The 23,393-nt window shown below is 36.9% G+C and overlaps 1 protein-coding gene across 1 annotated transcript in view; it reads left to right on the top strand.

Moving 5' to 3' along the window:
• The window catches only part of OTOG (otogelin), a 104,699-nt gene that overhangs the window by 59,240 nt on the left and 22,066 nt on the right, over positions 1-23,393 (top strand). Inside the window, exons 32-40 of the mRNA XM_076344098.1 lie at positions 1,708-1,875; positions 4,029-4,307; positions 12,891-13,008; positions 13,700-13,779; positions 14,197-18,035; positions 18,678-18,846; positions 19,949-20,085; positions 21,316-21,405; positions 21,824-22,007. Of these exons, the coding sequence (XP_076200213.1) occupies positions 1,708-1,875; positions 4,029-4,307; positions 12,891-13,008; positions 13,700-13,779; positions 14,197-18,035; positions 18,678-18,846; positions 19,949-20,085; positions 21,316-21,405; positions 21,824-22,007 (5,064 nt within the window). The remainder of the gene's footprint in view (positions 1-1,707; positions 1,876-4,028; positions 4,308-12,890; positions 13,009-13,699; positions 13,780-14,196; positions 18,036-18,677; positions 18,847-19,948; positions 20,086-21,315; positions 21,406-21,823; positions 22,008-23,393) is intronic.

The following is a 23,393-nucleotide window of genomic DNA, read 5'->3' on the forward strand; positions in this document are numbered from 1 at the left end:
GATTGAAAGTGCAGTACCTCTAACATCTGTGGTAGTAGTGAAATGAAGTTCGATGAAAACATATACTTTTAAAGTGTGTTATTAGTTTTACTTGTTACTGTGAATTCTCACTGACAGAAATTAGTTGAAATAGTGGAGAGTTTTGCATGTGACCAGCTTGTAATAAACACGGTTATCATATACTTCTCACTTTGTATCTTCCTACTGTTTGCTAATCCAGCTCTTCAGTATTCAATGTAGGACGTTTCAGAGCTGCTAATGGGGAAAAAAATCATCTCTATGCTGAAGATTTTCTTCTCTACCTCAAATATAGTAGCATTGCCCAGAATTACTTAGTTTTGGAGACAGGAAGGTTAAACTTTCTTAGACCAGAGAGAGGTTTTCTCTATGTAACTTTGTCATGAATCCAGAGTGAAATAGTTCCAGTCCTACTAGAAGCAGGAGCAGAAGCCTTTTGTCTTTGGTAAGGGGAAATTCTCAATTGGTACCTGTGGTTTCTCAAGTTTTGGATGGGCCTGAGATAGAGACTTAAATGCAAAATGACATTTCCAGAACATTAGATGTTTTAAGTAATTTAAAAAATGTTTTTCAACTCCCTGCACTGAAGGTAACCAGGTATCGCTGTACATGTTTAGCTAGGCATGGGCTTGTGTCCTAACTGGCCACCTATTTATGCCATTACAATCTAAAACACTGGTTGTAGTGCAGCCTCCTTAGGATTTCAAAACTCTTAATAAATTTTAAGGTTAGGGAGAACCAGAATATGAGGGCAGGCTGCAAACTGCAGTCCAAACTTTTAACCTGTAGGAACAGACTTTAAGGGTCAATGGTATTAGCTGCAACTATCAGCTGAGAAGTTTTGGGAAACTTCTACCTTAGATGTATGCTTGCCGCATCCTGGCTTGTGGGTAAAATGGTAGTGAGGTGAATTGCTCAGGTGTGGTCTAAAATGCCTGGTTTTAACAGAGAAGTTTACAAAAATAATTTCAAATAACATTTAAAAATAAACGTTAAAATATTTTTCTGCAGTGAAATTGGAACTAAGTGAGGAGGTGTGACACTAAGATTTGTGAAATTATAACCACATCCTTCTGGCTTTTTTTACTTATAGGTAAAATACAACCATTCTTTTGCTTATGATGCTGATTTCTTCCTGTCTCACTTCCCAGTGGTTACATTTGTATATACACTGTTCAAGGAGTTCTTCAATACTTGATGACAACAAACTTTTATTCCCTGCAAAATGCCTCACACATTGGACACTAATAAAATAGGTTTTAAAGACTTTTTAAAGACTTTTAAAGTTCAACCATACAAATAAACAGTTGAGAGGGATCTCAGGGTGGTCTGTAGAACACTATTTACTTCTAAATCAAATAACTGAGGAGTCAGCTAACTTTATTAAAGTGACTATGAAACTGAAGCGGATGAGAGGGAGGAAAAAGAGAAGCTAATCATGAATCTTGAAAATTGAAACTAGGTATTTTGGACAGTTTTCAGAACAGGTATTTTCTGAAGGAGTTTGGCTTTGTTTTGGTTGTCATTATAGTTTAGTGCATGGCACCTAGATCTATTTTCAGAGTAGAGAGATGTGTTTTTATTTATGTGCTGTATCATAATATTTAGAGCTCAAGCATTTGTGACACTTGACATGAAAGGTAATTCTGTGGTTTTTTGTTCCCCCCTTCCCCCCCCCCCCCCCAACAGCTCTGGGAAAGGGTCCATACAAACTGGTCAGCTATTTGGATGGAGAATTTGTAATGGCAGTGAAACTGGTGGATGGTGTTGTTTTCCCAGTGAAAGAAGATGATGTTGTTCCTGGACATGCAGTGGGCTTTATGCTGACTTCAGGACTTTATAAACCCAAAGCACATGGTAAAGTCGCTGTAACCTAGAGGCTTAAATAAGGCAGAGCAAATTCTGCCCTTGAATACAAGCCTACATTTAAGAATAGACTTGGGTCAAAAAATATTTTCTTTATCTGTCAGCTGATTGTGCACCTTAATGTTGTCTGCCAAAATTTTCATTTGGTTGGTTTTAATTAGATGATTGTAGCTTTATAAGCAGATACTTTTAGTCGAAAAGCAACAGCTCCCCCTGCCCCAACCTTCAGAAGCACCAAACCAGTGTTTGTAGCCCAGTGCTCCAGATATGTGGTGTTCCCTCCACCTTTCCTCTGGCAGAACTGGGACATGGGAAAGAATGGGAGAGAAATGATACAAGAAAAGTACTCCCTAATTCACTCACTTTGTCACCACCGCTCATTGTCTGCCCACTTGTACAGAGATGCCCATTGTCCCTAACCTGAGCTCTGTAAGAATGTATACTGCAAATTTGTCTCCTTCAGGTCCCAACTTAAGTTTCCACTGAAGGAATGTGTTGCTTGCTTATTCAGCAGACAAAATAAGTCTTGCACACCTTCAGACAGGTGGAGAAAGCTTACAAGAATATATTCAGCACTTTGTGATGTTGATTAAATGCTAGAGTTGTCTGCATAAGCAATTTTAATGCCCACAGAGCACTTGAGTCTCAATACAGTTTTACTGCCCAGAGTCCCCTGATCAGCTCTTTGGACAGCCTGAAGGTGGCTGTCTTTGTGTAATCAAAGAAGGGATATGGGTCAGTTGAAAAAATGACAAGCATTTGATTAGTAATACTGCTGTCTGTAGAACTGACACAAGAACTCATGTAACAGAATATCCAGGGCCAGATTTCTTTTATTAGTCATAGCTTTGAGACACTTGTACATTGCGTTCAATGTAGGTTTGGAAAGGGAAGGTCAGTCCTACTGTTCTATTCCCATGTAAAAATCACTCAGAATTTAACTTGGCAAATGGAATTTGTGCCTTATAGTCCAATTTGAGCAAATGGCATTTCATCATTTGGCCATGGAGGAGTTTATACAATCAGTACAGTATGTTTCATATCCATGTATTCATTTATATATCTGTGATCTTGGTTCTTTGGTACCTCAGAAAAATGGATGTGTTTCATCAGTTTCAGACAAATCGTAGACAATGGAAAGTTTGGGACATTGATGTACTGATTGGCTATATGGCAGGTATTATAAGTCACACTGACTGTCCATTGTTACTTATCAAATAGCTACTTGCTACAGACAACTAATAAAAAGATATTCACAAGTGCCACTATGTTTTTCAGAGTAATTGAACTTTTTATGCTCAGGAAACAAGCTGGTCTTCCAGAAGCGTTATTCTAGAATGTGATAGTCTATCTGTTTAATAGAGATCATTTGTTTTCTATGCATTCTTTTTTTCAAGAAATGCTACCCAGGCCTGGAGGGTTAGTTGATTTTACAGTAGTTTAATGGCTGTTTTCAAGAGAATAGCAGAGTTTACAGCAAAACAGAATGAAGTAATTCTGTGAGCAACAGATGCCTGTAATGGGCTCAAGATCTGCCACTCTGCAATTGGTTGTACAGAGGCTTGCTTGAAATCAACAGTACTGTTTTCAGGGTAGGGTATCATGTGGGTACATTTGCCAGAAAACAGACTTTGCTGTTATTCTTAGGGGAAGGGCTAGAGAGCTGACCGCTTAGAAATTAAGACATAAAGCTGTAAGCTGAATGCAAAATCATTTTTGTAATTTATTTTTAATGAAAGGCTGAGCTCTTAAGCTATAAATTCCTGATGGCAAACGTTACTTGTAAAGCTAGATAGATGAAGCTTAAATTTTTATTAAATATATGGCTGAGTGAAGGCTGTAAACTGAAGTTCTGCTTGACTGCGGGGCTATATTCCTTTATCCTGGTGTAGGCAAATGTTTTAATCTGCTTGTATTCCTGTTGAAATCTGTAGGATATTTAGAAAACTAAATATCCATCAGAATCTAGCACTCTGCAATCTCTATACAGTATATTTTCTTACAAGATTCAGGCTATTTTCACTGATAAGGCCAAAGTCAGTTTTCATTGCTGATGCTACTAATATCAGTAGTGGTACCTCAGAGCGAGTTTAGTTTATTATGCATATATCAGCAAGTAAATGAGTTCTGTGTGTGTTTTTCAGATTCCAACTTGATTTCATTTGAAGCAGCTGAGAGACCAAACTATTTTCTTCAGTTGGCCTCTAATAATACTCTTGTTCTTTCTAAATGGGAAAAAAGCGAAGAGTTTCACAACAGATCTACATATGTCATTCACAAGAATACATGGCTTTCAGGATACAGTTCCTTTGAGTCATTTGCAAAACCAGGATACTTCATCCACGTTTCAGCCTCTTCAGTTGAGCTTTTGAAGTACCATCATTCAGAGGAGTTCAGACTGTCGACCCTTTTTAAACTTGTAGGTAGGTAATTAAAGTAGTATTTTATGAACAGCAGTTTGCTCCCTGTGAAAATACAGGCTAAATGGTACTGATATTTTCAGAGGTGACAAAATTGCTTACTTCTCCCCTACATCACTGGGAGCTGTGAATAATCTGTGACATGCAGGCTCAAAATCTTCTTCCCTGAGCTTTGTAGTGAGGATGAGATTCTGTTTTCTTGTCAAAAGCCATTAAATAGCCTAACACACAACTTAGCTATATTTGCCAACTAGTTTTGGAAATACATAGCCTAGTGTATAGTTTCTGGGCAATACTTGCTTTGTAGGTGGTGAGGAAATTCTTAAGGAGTAGAAGATTCATGCTGATGAATAATGGATTCACAAAGGGAATAGAAAAGAACTGAATGCATTTCTAAGAGCTAAGGTCTGTGGATGATGTTTTGTCCTCCTTTCCCTCTGATTGCTACCAAGAGGGTTTTCTGTACAGTGGATTCTCATTGCAAGCTTTGTGGCCGCCTCAGAGGTTATGCCATCCAGTGCTAAGGACATTGCCTGCAGATTACACCTCTCCAACCTCGTGTTTCCCCTGAAAAACACCTTGACCTTCATCCATGTACCCACTCACAGAGGGTCTGCCTTTTGGGATGTTATCCCCTAGTGTTTCAGGCACCATCTAAGTGGAGATATATGCCTTTTCTTGGGGATCTAGATGTCTGTTTCTCTACCGTTTCTTGGAGAGCTACAGCTCTTGAATACACAACATAGACTGCTGTGAGAGTGTTTCTACCCACTTGAGAGATTCCCATTCCTCTAATAGTAGTCCCATTCCATTGAGACATAAGGATCAGAAATGTAGGCGATATTCTTAGGACCCTTCATATGAGCTGGATCCAGAAGTTGCTTCTACAAGAACTGATGACAAAAAAACACACATTAAAAAAATCACTAATAAATCAAGCTCTTTTTTAGATTAGTAAGGAAAAGAAATAATAAGAATAACTGTTTTCACATATTCTTAAACACTTGGGAACCATGTGCTGAAATGAAGATGGCCTTACAGGTCAAGAACAAGATGCAAGAAATTATATTGGCCTATAAAATAAAGCAAAGCAGATTATTCATGAAACCACCATTTGCTTTAGTGTCTGCTTGTCTTGAATACATCAGATACATCAAATGCTTTCATATAACTTTATAAACTTCAGCGATAACTACTACTTGCTGAAACCACTGGCCTTTGTGTGTTATATGAAATTCCAAAATCACTACAAGTGTTTATTTTTACATTCTAAAGCTTTTTATTGTGCTGTAATTTCAAATGCATTAGTAATTTGTTTATTGGGGTAGCAGAAGTATTTTAATAGGTATTCTTGGCAATACCTTTTTTAAAATCAGTTCTTCATTCTCTGAAACTGAAACTTGTTTTACAAGCAAAGAAAGAAAATGAAATATTGTAACAAATGAAGCATGCCCTGGCCATGTTTTACAGTGACCATGTTGAATCTCAGCACAGACAAATCTGAAGCAGGCACCGACTTCTATGACAGAAGAGGCCAACTGTATGCCTCGTGGAGCTTCTTGTTATCAAAACATTGAATTAAAGTGTTAATGGTGGCATTGTGAATCTGCCGATGTTTTGCGGTGCATTATGCTGACAGCCTAATGCAGCTGTTGACTGGCACACTCCAACTTCAGAAAAAAATGACAGATTTTCTCATTGCCAAATGCCTGTTGCCTCTTGACAAATGCTTGTAATCACAGAGCTGTTGAGGTTTTTGAACAGCAGAATTACAGAGCTAATGCTATTACCAGGATGTTCGTACAGCATTTCAAGCAAGGAACTTTCTTTGGACATAACAAAAATATCTCCTTAGTCTTTTATCTTTGAGGGAGGAATGAAGAAGGTTAAGACATGTTCCAATTCTCAGTGGTCGTCCATTAACACAGAGTGGTATGTCTTTTCAAGTGTGAAGTCTTTACCCTCCAGTCATTATACCAAAAAATCCTATCTATGCCAATGGAAAACTAAAACAATTTACCTCAGCAAGTGGGATCAGATCAAATGATCAAGAGGCATTTCATTAATCACCACATCCGAGGGCTTGGGTTTCAGAGTTTTATAAGCAGAGAAACATAGAGCTTGAATCTTTCTCCAGTGTACTTTCACAAGGGCCAGCCTGCTGATGTAGGGTAATTACATGGTCTAAAAATACAGCAGCATTTGTTTAAGTTAATGGAAAAGTTACACCAGCTCCAGAGTGCACAGGCAAAAGCATATTGAATTTCCTGCTGACTATTGTAAATGCTTTGCATATTAGATCAGAAACTCTTGAACCGGGAACAGCTATTCCTGCGGAATCAGAGGATAAATATCGGGAGCAGAATAATAGGCCCAGTAAATCCCCTTGGCCAGAAAGTTCCTCATGAGACTTCTTCATGCTCTGTGACGCACATTCAAAAGGAAGAATTTTGAATGACCTGATGACCACAGCAATAGATAGATGTTTGTTTAAAGTCAGCTGACGAGTCACTTTTTCCAGTTTCATAGCAATAAATATTGTCACATTGAAATACTTTGACTATAAATTGCTCAGATATGATGGGCTAACACTGCAAAGTATTTTCCATCAGAAGTCACTTCAGCTTTTAAATTGGGTTATTTTCATTATACTCAGATTTGTCTGCTGTCCTGTTCCCACAAACATTTGAGAGTTTGAGTTGATAACTGAATTTGAATATCTAGAGTATACTTGCTCACAAGAAAATACATTTTGCATTCTATGCAGGAATTTTTACTGGCAATGGATTTGTATGCATTCAGTCGAAAGAAAGAATACACTTAGTCTTACCATATGGACAAGCACAGAGCTGTCATGTAAGAGCGATAAATTCACATTTGAAATTGTTGGGAAATTACTGGATGTAGGGAATTGATGATCTTTTTATGGATATAACTGCAGTTTTCTTACACTTTTTAAAAATAATGTGCTCAAGCTAGTTACCTTTTACCTTTCATAGAATTATCATAATATGCTTTACCTTTTTAAGATCACTGAGTTAATTTTATATATATTATAAAAATGTGACTTGCCCTATATAAATTCTGCAGGAAAGTTCTTAATAATGCTAGCTGTGTGCTTTAATAGCTAACTTGCTGTAAATATAAGGCCTGTCTCAGATAGAATTTTCAGCTAAAATTAAAATCTCAAGATGCACTAAGTATATGCACACTGCACAGAGGTATTTATCAATGTTTAAGTTTGATACAGGGCATTTTTGGTTGCTTTTAATGTTTGTATCTTATTTAACTGAAACACATTCACAAACATAGAGCAAAACTGAAAATGAAATTAATTTTAATGAAAAACATTTTTTTACAAAAGCATCTTGCATCTTAAGTCAGATTTATATATGATATCATTGCCTATTTTAACTTCAACTTACTCTTATCCATTTCCATCAGTAGAATTAGTTTTCCAGAATGTCCTGTTTTACTTATAATGAGTTGCTCTTAAGTTTAATTTGAGCTTGTATGCATCGTCAGTCCTAAAAGATCATGACATGGGGCCTGGGACTGGATAATGCTGAGCAACTGCTGTTGTACCTACAAATCCCGGGTATATCACTGAACACATCTGCTCGGTAGCTCTTGGAATCAGACGGAGGTTACTGTAGAATTAGAACGTGTTTCCTATTTATACCACAAACACAAACATTTGACCTCCCATTTTTGACTGAATAAATAGGAGGCAATTAAATAGTTACGTTAACAAGGTTATATTTATCCAACATCGTAATAGTAAACTAAAAAGTATTTGAGAGATAGATAATTATACTTTGCTTTCAGTGATGTTTTGGCTGGGCACAGAGTTCAATTTTTCCAGTGATATTTGCTTACATTTCTCATTGCAGAAACTTAGAAGTCATGGGCAGAGTTTGTTAGTAGTTTTTGTTTGTTAAGTGGGTAGATAGGATTTCATGTTTCTAAACTTGTATCTGAGGAGATAGGCAATCTACGTTACTAAGCAGAGTTTTGCTGCCATTATAAATAGAACTAATTCTAAAGCAAATTTTGTTCCTACTAGATTTTTTTGCAGTCTTTGGGAAAAGTAGCAAAACAGAAAAAAGTGTCAGGTGAGAATGAAAATCCAAATACTTAATTTTTTTTCCATTATGTTTAAAAACTTTATTTTAAATACAACCCTTTATTAACATTAGAACATTCCACATTTTAGGGTTTTTTTAAAGTAAATAGCCATTTTTTGAGCATAGCATGAAATTATTCATAATATGCATATTCTGAGAATGGCAAATTTTGTCCCTATGAGGTGAGAGTCAGCATAGAAAAAAAACGCAGGATGGACTTGTGAACAGTAGGAATTGTCAACGCACAGAAACATGGCCAAGTTACTAAGAAAAGTTGTTGTGACTCAACAGAACACCACAGTGTTCTTTTCAATGATAAAATATTAAAATTCTTCATTAAATGGTAGTAACTGTTCTCATTACCACAGAATTATTTTTGAAAGCCACGAAGACTGAAAATCATAAGTTACAGGGAACAAAATGCTTCTCTGATGTCCAAGCAAGTGAGAAAACAATCGAGTTGGAGAATAACTTTTAATATATTGTCTTTGGCAATGCATATACCTGCATTCATACAAAAACTTTCTGCAGTACTGTAACACGTCGATATGCTCAGCTCCTGTTAGGTAAAAGAACTGTGGGCTCAGTTGGCATGTCAACTGGAGTGACTGTCATCCAGGGCATAATTTACCATTTTGTGAAGGATTTGCTGTGTCACCGAGCAGAAGACAAATGCTGGTAGACTTCATCAGGAGACACATTGTTATTTTCAAATGCCATGACAAACCCTTCTGAGGAACACGTGCCTGATACTAGAAGCTTGACTCATTGTCTGTAAACTGTGTATCATTCTTTTGTTGTGAGTGAACTGTACTGTTGCACAGAGTACAGTAAGCTCGTATTACTCATTGCTGGAGGGGGAATTTAAGTATTAAAAAAATGGGAAGCATGTGGTGGAGGTGGCTGATGAGCATCCTGGCTAGCATAAAACATTCGTGCTATGACACTGGTGAAATCCAGAGTTTCTGAGCTGTGGTAGTTTTGATCATGGAAATAGCAGCATTGTAGTAACAATAAAGCTGAGGTTGGTCTGGCATGGAAGTTAATGTCTAAAATCGATACAGAGAGTGAAAGGAATATTTCCCTCAGTTAGGGAGAGGGATGCTTAAATGGCTTTAAAGCACTTTGTTACTGCTTTTCCTTATACCCTAATGATTGTGGGTATTGGGATTCTAGTTAATATACAGATGTACTAAAAAGAGGCAAAATAATCTATTATTTTAGCTAGGTATAGAGATACTTTATTGTTCTCTTGGCTTATTCTTGAATTCATGTTAGTTCAGAACATGGCTCTGTGCCTTTGTTTCTCCTCCCCTTCATTTTCTGTCTAATCTCTATTTAGTCTGAACTTTTTAAGCAGGAACTGCATCTTGCTGTGGTTTTTTGTAACAGTGGCTTGCACAGTCAATCAGCTAGGTCCTTGGGCTGCTTAGGCATTCCAGAAGTGATGCTGCCAATAGTGAAAACTTTAAATATGATGAATGACTGAACTGACATTCTCCTAATGCTGGAAAAGCATTTTCCCATAATTCATAATAAAGCACAGATTTCACTATATCTGATGGGTTTACTGAGACGTACTGAAAACTTTTGTGATACTGGAAACCAATTCATGCAATATATTATATTCAGCTCTTGCTGTGGTGATTTGGTCTGTTCTTTTATGTAATTTGCACACTAAAAAACCTAATACAGCTTGGCCCGGCATACTCAATTCTCTAAAATCCCTTGACTGGAAAATTACATGTCCATTGGTTCTACAGCTCTTCTTTGAAAACAATTTTTACGACCAGGTTAATGAATTCATCTGTTGTCCACACTTCTTTCTGCAGAAGTAGAGACAGAATTTGCAGGCAAGCATGACTTTGTTCGTTCTTGACTGAAAGTGGTGTTTATGAACCACTCAACAAATGCTATGCAGTTACGTAGAAATTCGCCCTATTTCCTACCAAGGCATGCAACACCAGCAGACTCTGTGAACTTAATCTGTAGGAAAGCTTGAGGAAAACATGGCAATCATTTTGTAAAAGTCTAAGTTTATTTGGAGAATGGGAGATGGTATGTTAATCCCAGCACTTGGAGGTGTTAATTCATGATCACTGTTCTGCTAAATTGAGAAATTAGCATTTCGTTGGGTTACAGTATGTGTTCTGCAAAGCTTGTGCCTTTATTGTGTTTGAAACTTCTTCTGTGATTAATGGTGAGCTTTGTGGCAAGAGTTAAAAGTTACGGATCTGTCTCTGTACTTGATCTAGGGTTGTCTGAAAATGAGATTTCCTAGAGTCCACTCAGATATGCTGTTATTGCTGGTTATTACTACTGTTGGTGATTGCCTGTGCCAACAGGTCTCTGGTATGTTCTGTCTTTTTGTGATATATCTTCTTTTGTCCTTAAACCTTACCACTCTGACCTGTCAGTGCATACAAAATCCCATACATCAGTCAGCAAAATGTATGGAAATAATTCCCTTCCTCCGTTAGATTTTAGCAGCTTAAGTTGGTTTCACTAGAAGGGGTCACAGAAGAATTCAGTGACTTGTACTTAGCTTTTCATGGAGAATGTAACTTCATAAATGCATTTGTTACTGTCGTAAGAATCATGTTTTCAAAAGCAGTGATGTTACATCCTTAGTGACATGTAAAAAGGATAACACTAGATGGCAACATACACGCTCTTTTGTCTGACTTTGATTTATGCCTTTGATTTAAGAGAATTATTTGTATTAAAAAAGAAGACATTAATGGTTAATAATGTCAGAGAGGTAATTACCTGTAAGTGCAGATGTCCCTGAATTGCAGGAAGAACTATTTCTTAGGATCTTCACAGAAAAATTGAATGTCTTCAAGAAGATGTAAAAGAGCTACTCTCTTTGTATCTCAGTCAAGCGAAGATCAGCAAAACTTAAAAGAAAAAGACTTCAAAAGACCAAAAATGGAAACTTTTTCTAAGTAATAAGCATTTTCTTTCTGGTCATTAATGTAAACATTCTTTAAGAGCAGCTACTCTTTGTAGGCTCTGAACAACATAGCTCTAAGATCAGGTTTACCAATCCAGAGGGGACCCATATGTCATGATGGTGGTCTTCTGTAGGCATAAATATAAAGGAAGTGTCACTGTCCTGCCCTGCCTGCTACAGGAAGGAGCTGGGGTGGGTTGTCATAGTTCAGGTGCTGAAATCCAGATACATTCCGTAAGTCATGCAGGCATTGCTAGAGGCCCTGGGCTAATCTAGCATTGTGCGGGAAACCGTTCTGCATGCAGGTGGGGCAGGGTTGTAGTGAAAAAGAAAGCATAATACTGCATTTGAACATGCAAGTGCATGTTGCCCACACAATGATTGCCACAATTTTTTTCTTTCAGAGTTTATACTCAGTGTATTTCTTCTTTACGTTAATTTTGTAAAGTTTCTGCATAATTTAATAAGCACTGGAAGAATAGCTGATCCTTATTTCTGTTTATTCTCACTTTGAAGTCTAACTCTTCCTCTATCGGAATTTTTACTTTGGGTTTCAATTATGTGAATTTGAAGTCTTTCAATAAACACTGTGTAGATACTCTAAAGGCAGTTTGGGTTTGGGGGTTTTTTTGGTTGTTGTTTTTTTTTTAATTTACCATAGTGTTTCATTATTGGTACTATTTTGTCTGGTGAAGTATATGTTTTGAGTTAAATTTTGCAAGACTACGTCTCATCTCATCTGAGTTGCTTTCTTCGTTGTAGGAGAAGTTAGAATTTCAGATTCAAAATGTTTTGAGGTTTGAATTAATTTATCTTGGAGTGGCTATCTTATACTGCTTTTGAGAAGATCAACTGTTAAGATATATTGCTTTAAGGACACTAAATTGGCACAATTTCTGATTACTTTATTTGGAGTGGTGTTTGTTTTGGCTTTTAATATACAATTGTATGATACAAGTTATGTACACCTTTGTGCTATATCAGCAAATTTTACACATAAAGTAAACAAGTGTTATGATACTTCATGTTATAAAAAGTACCAGTGTATCCAATTGGTGCTTTTTATTTTAGTAGCAATAATTGTACTGAATCAACATAATCTTAATTTTGCATTTTGTTTGAATAACCAAGCATGTAGTTTCATTGTTGATATAGTTTTTAAAACTTAAAAACAAAAGCTCTAACTTGCCTGGCTTTATTTTCAAGTGATTGTAATATTTAGTAAATGTGGCTAATTCAATGTCATATTTTATACTACAAAGAGTAAAACAGGCTGCAGAGCCAGCGCTCTTTAATATACTCTGCACAAATGTAAACTGTTTTTCTGTGTTTTAAAGACCTTAGCAGTTCAAAAAATAATTACCAATTTTATTTGTAGAGAATACAGGTAGAAACAGTAGGAGATTTAGAGCTGCAGTGAACTTAAAGCATGCCTCTTAGTGATATGTATCTGTGTGTGTTTCTAGAAATATATAAGAATAACAGATCTTCGTTGTTTTTCAGATGTCAAATTTAAATTTCTGTCCCGTTCTGCATGTGAATGGCATTATGATGCCTGTACAAGCCCTTGTTTCAAGACGTGCAGGGACCCTTTGGGAAAAAACTGTCAAGCAGTACCAAAGTAAGGATCTGTATTTTTATGGAGAATTATGTAATTTGGGTAATATGCAGAATAATAAGAATATGAGGGACCAGATGTAGGCTCAGTATAGCAGGACTGTGTTCTTGTATAAGGAAGTAAGTGAAGGAGAAAAGAAATTGAATAAAACCTGCTGTGACAGCTACATGAAATTGACATTTCAGTTGTTAGGTAAGTATTGTCAGATTCTGGAATGACTAGTATATTTGTAACTTTCAAGGTGGGGGGTATTATAAAGTATTAACAGAGAAGTGATTACAAGTTTGTTTCAAATAGTTGTTCCCCTACTTTTTCATTATGGCATTGCAACAGCCATATCTGTCCTTGCCTTTTCCTCCCAGCTGGAATTTGTGCTAAATCTGGTAAAAGTGGCATTTGGATTTTGGTGTGTAAAGATGTTTGGTGTTTCTTAAGCAATAGCATTCAATATTGAACCTGCGACCGTTCATTTCAAAGGCTGAGTATTGCGAAGTTCATGCCTTTGCTTAGATCTGAGTGAAAATGGAAGCCATGGCAATGACATTTTGAAGGAGTATACTGAGGTGATGAGATTTAAGTAGACAGTCTTATTCTATCTAAAAATACTTTATAAATAAATTCTGTTTTCCTAAAATTAAATGCTTGATCCAGAAGATACTGTTCAACTAGTTAATACTAATTGTTTTTCTTTTAGGGTGGAAGGATGCATCCCTGCCTGTCCTCTCAATATGTTGCTGGATGAAATTACTCAAAGATGCGTGTATTTTGAAGACTGTATGTTTGAAAATTTATATATATATATTATGTATGATACTTAGCTTATTAATTTATTTGGGTCTTTTAGTCAAATTTTCAAATATTGGTGCTTAAATTTGTGTGACTATGACCTTAGTTTTACGAATCTTGCGCTCACTAAACATACATTTTAGTTGAAATAATTTCACTCCTCAAAAATCTGAGGCAAATTTTAAATTAAGAAAGAAGTTCTTTCTTCTTAAAACATTTCAGTAACATTAGATGTGAAGCAAATGATTTAATTAGTTTATTTTTTAATTTGTCTGTGAATTTTAGAAGTTTAAAGGCAATTGAAAATATCGGAATTATATCAGTTAACATAACTTCCTTTTAGCTCTGCTAGCTTCATGACTATTTATAAATTTCAGACTACTGTTTACTTGTGTCTGATTTCAGGCATTGAACCTGCAGATGATAGTCCACCTTTGATACCCAGCATTCGAACACCAGCAGTTTCACACGTAACATCAACTACAAGTTTGGCAGTGATCAGTGAAGCGGTAACTTCATTTCTTGTACCTGAAGCAAAGGACATGGAAACAACACTTGCTTCAAAATTGCAACTCAGTGCAACTACAGGGGAAACTGAATTTTCAGCTGTGACATCTAATACAACACTTCCAACCAAAACTTTATCATCAAATATTTCTTCACAGTCAACAGAAATGACATCTGGGAGAAGCACTACAGCGACATCTAGGACAACAAAATCTAATGTAAGCTTGTCTTCTCCTGTTGACATTTCTCCATTGTTTCCATCTACTGTCAGTTCAGAAACTTCCACAAAGATAAAACTGATCAGTAGTGGTTCCACTAAGCTATTGAGGGCTACAGAACCTCAGACAGTAACTGCTACACACGCAGTGACTACAAGCACAGAATCAGAAAGCAAACCAGTTTCTATTTTTATTTTTACTGGAACACCACTTATACTTAGAACAACAGAAATGCCAGTCAAAACTAAAATAATGGAAATATCAGAAATAGCCACAAGAACACTTCCCACAAAAGAAGCACAAGTAAAACCAGAAGGACTTACAGCATTTACACCCAGTTCATTTGAATCAATAACAGAAAAAACTACTGTGTATTTGCCCCAGTTTTCCACATCACCACCTCTGGGCATGCCTTCATATACACCACCAGTAAACCTAACAGGAACTTCAGAAGGGACAAAAATAAGCATAGGACAGTCTTTTACCACAGTAACTAATGTTACAGTAACATCACTTTCTCCTGTGATCACTACTTTGTCTTCAGCAACAACAAAAGCAGCAATTGTTTTAACTGAACAAAGCATGAAGACTACATTTTCACCAACATCCACACCACCTATTTCATTAGGAAAGGCAATTACAAAACCTCCTATTGAAATGGTTCAACACCTGACGGGTGCTGCAGAGGTACCTTTCACTACAACTCTAGGTCCAAAGACAACTCTGCAAACTCAAGAGAGGTCATCAGAAACAACTTCGTTATCATTTACAACTCATAAAAAGGAAACTCCCGAAACAACATCTCATGTGGAGCATACATCAAGTTCCTATTTCCCTCCACGTTCACTACATCCTAGTTCTACAACTGAAAAATCCATCACTTTTTCTACAAAAAGACCTTCAGTGTCTGTTCCTACTCCTGCTTCTCCAGCTTCAGGTGAATTAAAAAAAACATTCAAAACTGTTTCAACTACAGGTTATCCCTTACACACAGTTCTAAACACAACAGAGTTCCTGACTACGTTATACACTAAATATCCCATTGTGGCTGAGACTACCAGAGTGACACCCTTGTCTGTTGAGGTAACATCCAAAATAACATCCCCTTTTGAATTAGGAGCTAAGCCAACTTTGTTTTCTGGAAAAACATCTACCGAATACAAGTCAACTCTGGTTTCAAGTGCAGCGAAGACCAGCACTTTAGCATATTCAGGTAGTGTTACCACATCAGCAATGAAAGCCTCTATCTCATCAAAAGAAACCACCACAGTTCCTTTTGTAGCTACAGAAAGAGAGTCAGCTCAAAGAACATCTGTCACCGGATCTCCACTTGCTCTCCTTCGTGCAACTGAAACCACATTGTTGACAACACAGCCTGATAAATCACAAGTGGAAAGAATTACTAGCATCTCTACTAGAAAGCCATCTGCTTTCCCTTCTTCACCATCACATTCTCTAATCTCTTTAAACATTTCTTTTCCTTCACTACCCTCATATGGAAAAGAAGCATCACTGACAGTTCTCAGTCCTGTGCATACATCCCATGAAATGATCTCTTTGTATCCAAGAACAACTGTAGCAAAATCTATGTTACCAACAGAAAAGACCTCTCCAGTCCTGACTTTCTCTCCTTTATCCACTATAACAGAACAATCAAGTCCAATAACAACAGCATCACATGACAAATCGCCAGGCAAAGCCACTTTAAATATCACTTATGCCACATTCTCCCCATCCTCTGAATTCAGCAGTCAGCTCATAACAACCCAAAAGGTAATGACAGCCAAAGAAAAATCAACTCTGTCCCCTTCTGTTACACTTCCACTAACAAAGTCTTCTTACGCTTTCTCCACCTCTCAGTATCTAGCAGATAAATTGGTTTCTTCACCTTCTTTAACACAGATGATACCGGAAGTAACAACCACACCAAAATATCCAGTAGAAACTAAAATAGTTTCTACAGCATTGAAATCTACAGTCCAAAGTATAACAGATACAGTAAAACTTACAGCACCTACAGCTCAGCCATCTTTTCCTCTGTCTTCAGTAGGCCCCTTCTCTTGGCAGACATCTTCCAGAGATAAACTTTCAGTACAGACCACAAAGACCATAGCTATACCACATTTTTCTACTCAGAAGGCTATGGAACTTGGTCGTCAGACTTCTGAGCCTTTGTTGACGAGCCAAAGGAGTACCCCAATTTACCAGTATCCTGCAGCAACTCTAACAAAATCCACTGGTCAGCCACAACGTGTCTTTAGCACAACTGAAGCTACAGTAGAATTGACTTCTTCATACCCTTTAATCACCTCACTACCTGAAGGCATTCATTCAAGCATATTACCTACCTCAGTAGGTCCTACACAAGTTATTTTACCAACTGAAAAAGAGTTGCATTTAACTGATTCAGTCACACAGCCGTATGTATCAGGAACTACTTCTGTTTTGCAGTCTACAGTCCAAACTAGAACAACAGCTGACTTGATTTTTGGCACCAGAATTCTCCCTTCCTCACCAGAAGTGCTTGCAGCTTCCTCTTCTTTAGCAACGATGAAAAAAGAAGCGTTTCCTTCATTTTCTATACAAAAGACAAGTACTGGTCTAAAATTCACATGGCAGGCCTCATTTACTGAATCACTTGATTCAAGTCAAACACTTGAAACAACTACAGCTTCACCAGAATCTAAGTCAACATCTTCATCAGTTTTGTTACCAGAAAAAACAGAAGTTCCCATCGTGATGGTGAGTGGGCCATCCACATCAATGGGCAAAAGTGGTACAGAGAAAACTGCGGTATTGCCTAAGCAAGTCACACTTCCAACCACCGCCTACAGTTCCACATTTCTAGCTAGTACAACGTTGTCGGCTATGGCCCGTTCATCAGTTGCAGCTTCAGCCTCTTCAATGATAAGCAGTACTGGGCAAAACATTAGTATTGTATCAGCAACTTCAGACAAGGCAGAAGCAGTAACAGAATCCATCACAAGCTCTGTGAAGCCCACCTATTTTTCTGTTATTTCAGAAGCAAAAGGAGCCATGCCCCTTGATACAGTAAAATCTGAAGAGCCAGAATTAACAACAGGAGTCCAAGCTGTCCATACTCAAGGTGCTACCATTACGCCAGAAACATCTCAGACATTTTACTCTCCATATTTCACAAACACAACTGCGGTTCCTTCTAATATAAGTGCATCAGTACTGTCCACTGTACATTCGTCCTCTGAACCGAAACCATTTTCTTCTATAGCTGCGTCATCGGTCAGTACTACTCAAACTTCAAAACTTGAAGTATCATCTGAGGTGCAAACACATTCTGTGAGTTCAGTGCTAACGATATCTGACCATCCAAATGACACAATGGCTCCATCAGTTTTCTCATTTGCCTATTTATCTACCAAACCACTTTATGGCTTGACTACAACGTTTTCTGATGGACTGGCAACGGCTGAAGCTGTGTCAGGAGTCACAGCATCAGCTTTTATGCTGCCTAGAGAAACAGCAACTCTTCAAACTTGTACGGTGAGTAACTATAAATATTTATCTGTTTAGTTTTGAATATATCTTCGTTACTTTTACACACTGTTAAAAAAAATTGTGAGCTATACTTTGATCTCTAGGATTTAAAATATCTGTATCAGACAGGGAGCCCTGTTGTTTTCTCAATTATATCTGTAACTTTGGATGATTTCATTGCGCATAATAGTTTTCGTAAGTGCTATAATACACTGTGTTTTGGGCCTCAGTTTTCTGAGTGTGACTGTTATAAGAATTTTTTTTTTTGGCAAAATGTGGTGCTTCATATTGTTCAATGGCAGTTTTTTGTCACGTTGCCCTCCTTAAAGAACAGGGATCTCTGGAAAGACGTAATTATTCCTATTTGTGCCCTTCTATGCTTTTCCTTCCCACCTTCTTTTAACGTAAAGTTAAAAATTCAATAATGCTGTTCGCTGCTTTACAACAGGACAGCAGTTTTAAACTGTCCTCAGAATGGTCGGGTTTTCAAAGGTGCTCTTCATTTGTAGCTTCCATCAGTATCATGGGGATTCGTAAGTATTCTGTACCTGAAGAATGTGAGCCCCTTTTTTGAGCAAATACTCTGCAATATTGTGATACTAGCTTGGTAAGAATGGTAACCTGTGTCTTTTATTAAATATGCCTTAGCCAATCACAGAGAATGAGTGCATAAAACACATTTGCTTGGATGGACAACTGATCCAAGTTAATAAATCGCAGAACTGCCCATACAATGCAACTCAACCCAGCTGCGGAGTTTTAGGATTTGCTACTCAAATGAATGGTGACAAATGCTGCCCAAAGTGGGAATGTGCATGTAAGTTTTATGTAAGTTTTATTATGCAGTACTTTTGAAGTGAATTTAGGTAACAATTTAATGCATGTGTAAGAAGGCTAAGAACTGACCCTTCTATACCATGGCATAGAAATAGAAGATGCATATTGTACAGGTTACTCATTGTCAAATGCAATTTATAATTCTAGTTCTACATCCAGGGAAATAAAATCAAAATGCTCCTTTAATGTAGGGTATTCCTCTTACCCAGCTATAGGTATCTGCAATGGACGTGTCTAGGTCTGACTTAGATCCATCTTGTCTTCTGTCTAATCGGAGGACACCTAGTCAATATAGTCAGTGGATTTTTTGGTTCATCTTATATCTGCTTCAGGATTAGAAGAATCCCTAGACTCTGTTAACTAGCTCTGTTTACGGTTTGGGGACTCTGGATAGTCAGTGGATTTTTTTGGTTCATCTTATATCTGCTTCAGGATTAGAAGATTCCCTAGACTCTATTAACTAGCTCTGTTTACAGTTTGGGGACTCTGGAAGCATAGCAGTACTGTAGTCACTCCCATCAATTACCTAGAATTGGGCAGGAAGAGTCCAAACCTTAAAGAAAATCAGTTTATGCTATTTACGCTAAAGAAAGGATGCAGAGATAAGCAATGCAAATTTCTGCTTATGCTTTAGAGTTTGAGATAACTATGAGTAGAACTCCAAGCCCTTTGAAATACAAAAGCTTTAGCAATGAGTGGGAAGAAGGAATCTTTCCACATGAGCTCCCACCTTAGGAACAAGACTAGAAGGGAACTAAGGAGCCGGCATGTTCCACTGTCATTCATGTTTCCTGCTAGTTTGGGGTTTGTAAAAATTACAAACCTTTGCTGGTAAGAACTGTAAGTAAATAACTGATGGCAGAGGCCTGCAGGTTGTCCCACTGAAATATGCAGGATTTGACTCTGCTGTCCATTTACAGAGGTGCAACAGTATCAAATATAGCTGAAAATATGTGCTGCATATATGAAACTCTAGTAAGCTAGTTAATCTTATAAAATTTATCATTTTATCTTCATATTTTGTAATATTTACAGAAATTCTAAAATAAGTTAGAAAAAACATTTATTTTTATTTTTCTTAGGTCGTTGCACAATTTTCTCTGATCTGAGCATTGTAACCTATGATGGAAATCATTTGGCTTTATTCAAAGAAGCGTCCTACGTTGTTAGTCAAACTCGAGATGAAACTATAACCATCCATGTCCTTGACTGTAGAATGGTAACTAAAATTTATCAGCTAACAAATGGTGTTCAGTACTGCTAATAAGATGTATCTTAAAAGAAAAGGCATAGTAATGCTACATAGTTGTGGTTAATTATTCACTTCTGTGCAATATCTATGAATTGTACTTGCACTTTACAACATTGATGAATTGTATAGCACTTTATCACCTGACTGTATATGCATAGTTCCTTCTGAAACAGCTGGAAGGTTAGAGGTAGGTCCATGTTATCTTCTTATATGTGTAAAATAGATAAGGTGGTGAGAGATTAAGTGGATATACATTTATTAGTCACTTCTGTGAATGCCATCACATAGTAAGTACCACTGTAGTGTACCAGTGTACCACCAGTATATTTCAGTGCATGATTTTTATCTATGTTCAAATGGAGAAATTTACACTAGAAACACCAGTAGGCTGTAGGATTGTCAGACTAAATTAGACTGCCCTGTGCATTACAAGTCTCCGACAGGGGCAAATACTTGTTGTTACAGAGTGGGAAGATAGAAACCCTAATGGGTATCCTGCCTAATGGGTAGTGTAGATTGGTTTTATGTCACAAGGAGTTAATTTCTCATGAGCCTTTACAAAACTCTTTAGTAAAGTCTCTTCTATGAAAGCTAGGTAATTTTGATGTCTGTATAAATGTCCATCACAAAGTTTGGTCCAAAGTAGTACCTTATGGAAGTTAATTCCAGAAGCTCAATATGATTGATACGAAAAAGGAGATCTGTTTAACTTTCAGATTTGTTTTTCTGTTGTATTCAGTGCTATCTGGTTTGTTCAGCACCTTGTAGCTTGGAAAGTATGCACGTATTTCTGATCCATTACTTCTGTACTGTTCATGTATCATATAGATTCATCATTCCCAGTCTTGTTCTTGCTCACGTTCAGATATGTGGTTCATGTTTTTCGATGTCCAAACAGCTAGTCCGCCATATTTTTTTTCCTGAAAACCTCTATTTCTGTTTTGATTTCAAGATTGGGTGATATAAAACAGTTGCTGAACACAATGCGATCATAGTATTTTGTTTATTTTGCAAGAATGCTATCCAGATGAACTTTGTAGTCCAGACTTGAAACTACAATAAGCAGCAGTTTTCCTCTCTTAAAAATATACCCCCCCCAAATCCTTAATGTTCCAGTACCTAAAAACAATAAGTAGCTAAGGTATCAAGATTTTGCACATCATGACTATGGTTAATGTATTTTTGCTTTCTCCACAGAGTAACTCAAATTCAACTTCTTTGTGCCTGGCAATGTTGAATTTAACCTATGTATCAAACCAAATTATTATCAATCGTTTAAGTAGAAAAGTAAGTATTTTGAGGGTTTGTTTTTCTTTGCCTTTTAGATAGCATCTTCTGTAATCAACTGCCTCCCCATGTGGGTACTGAAGATTAGAGTAGGACATAATATAATTCATTGTTCCAACTTTGTAATTTAGTAAACTGCTTGTAAATTCAAAGAGTCAAATTGTGATGCAAGGACAGGGAATGAGGTAAGTCGCAGAGCAAGGCACGTAAACTGTTATATATAGGTTATATATATATTATATATATAGGTCTCAGTATAGGTCTCTTTAGTACCTATATTATCTTCGTGGAGGTGAGCCTGACTTCTTTTTAAATTAGTTATGAGTTAGATTCTTAAGTTGTCGAGAATCTGGCCTTGGTTCTTCTATCTATAGCACTTGATACCTGATATTTAATCTCTTTTCTGTGTGTATTTTAGATAACAGTAAATTCAAGATTTGCTTGGCCTACCGTTAGAAAATACGGTTACAAAGTCGAGGATTCGGGCTTCAAGTATGCAGTTGAGACCCCAACAAAAATCAGAATTCAGTGGTTTCACAACACAGGCGTGATGATTATTGAGTTTAACAGTACCAGAGAATCAAGAGCTTGGGGACTATGTGGTAAGTATAGAGTAGTGCAAGAAATAAAGGTGTTCATATGCTTTGCTAGGGAAGCACATTTTCCTAATTATATAAAATATCTTTTGCAGGATCTGGCTCAAAGAGTTATTGCAGATCATTGCAAAGTTTAAGATACTAATAAAATTAAATTATTATTAATTTTGATAATTGTTGAAATTATATTTGATACCTAGCCATGTAATCACTTTTTACCCATGGTGTTGCTTCTGACTATAACCTGATTGAATCACAGGCATGATTGCTGTAACAAAACCCAATAAGACAGGCATAAATCCATAATGTCAAACAAGGTAATTTACAGATTTAGTGTTAGATACCCATCTGATAGGAAGTGGTATGTGCTATTTTCAGTTTCTAAAGGTCGGAATTCACAGGAAATGTTAACTTGAGAGAACTAATCTTAGTTTTTCTGTTGGAGAGAATAGTTCAGTGGGAATTTCTTAATAGTAATGGGTTAAATAACCATAATGTTGCACTCTGTTAGGTCTGCTCAATAGTTTCACATGGTTTCTTCCTTTCTAAAAAAACAGCCTTGAATAAGCTGTTGGTGCTATAGCTTTTGCAAGCATGTATTTGTTGATGTAAATCCCTACTGTGACACCTGAATCTGTAAATTTATCTGCTGTAAATTGGAGCTGGAAACCAGGGTTACAGAGTTCATATAATTACAGTGGATATCTTTCCAGTTTCAGAAAGGGCAAATGCCTGTAGCTCAGTATCAAATACCAGTGATAGCTCAGTCCAGTTCCAAGTCCTGCAGACAGTAATGTGCTTCTCGCAAAGGAAGAGTGTTTGAATTTACTGCCATTTTGAAATTGGATTATTATCTGTAATTTGTCCTAACTTGTGTTTTCAACATCATTCTTTCTTTGTTTGGCTAATTGTTATTGTAATTGGATCAAATAGAAACAAGAAGTAAAGACTGTATTTTTTAGTAAGCCTGATTCAAGTTATCGTGAAAGTCTGTTTTGCCTTTAGCTGATTACTGTGATAGGGAGAACTGGGAATATTACATTCCTGGTTTACAAGGTGCTTTAACTAGATGACAACACATTTCTGTGGATGGTGTTCCAAGTACAACTCCTTCAGAGAATATGCTGTATTTTTCTGGTATTCATCTCTGATTGGGATTCTCTGCATAGATCTGCCTGCACAGTGCTGTCTGGTGCGACTTACCAGAGCCTGCTTTAAATGAGCTGCTTGTACTACATCTTTTCAGGATAAACAGTCTACCCTGATCTCCTGTGCTTTCTGTGTTAGTTTGCTTCTTGTATTTGAGCTTTCTCAGATGTCTTTTGGCTGAACTGCAGTATTGGTAGATCCTGTTTTCTAAGCTTCATGGAAATGATAAAACTGAAGGCACAG

Source organism: Aptenodytes patagonicus, chromosome 7 (genome assembly GCF_965638725.1).
Source record: "Aptenodytes patagonicus chromosome 7, bAptPat1.pri.cur, whole genome shotgun sequence".
NCBI classification, from domain to species: Eukaryota; Metazoa; Chordata; class Aves; order Sphenisciformes; family Spheniscidae; genus Aptenodytes; species Aptenodytes patagonicus.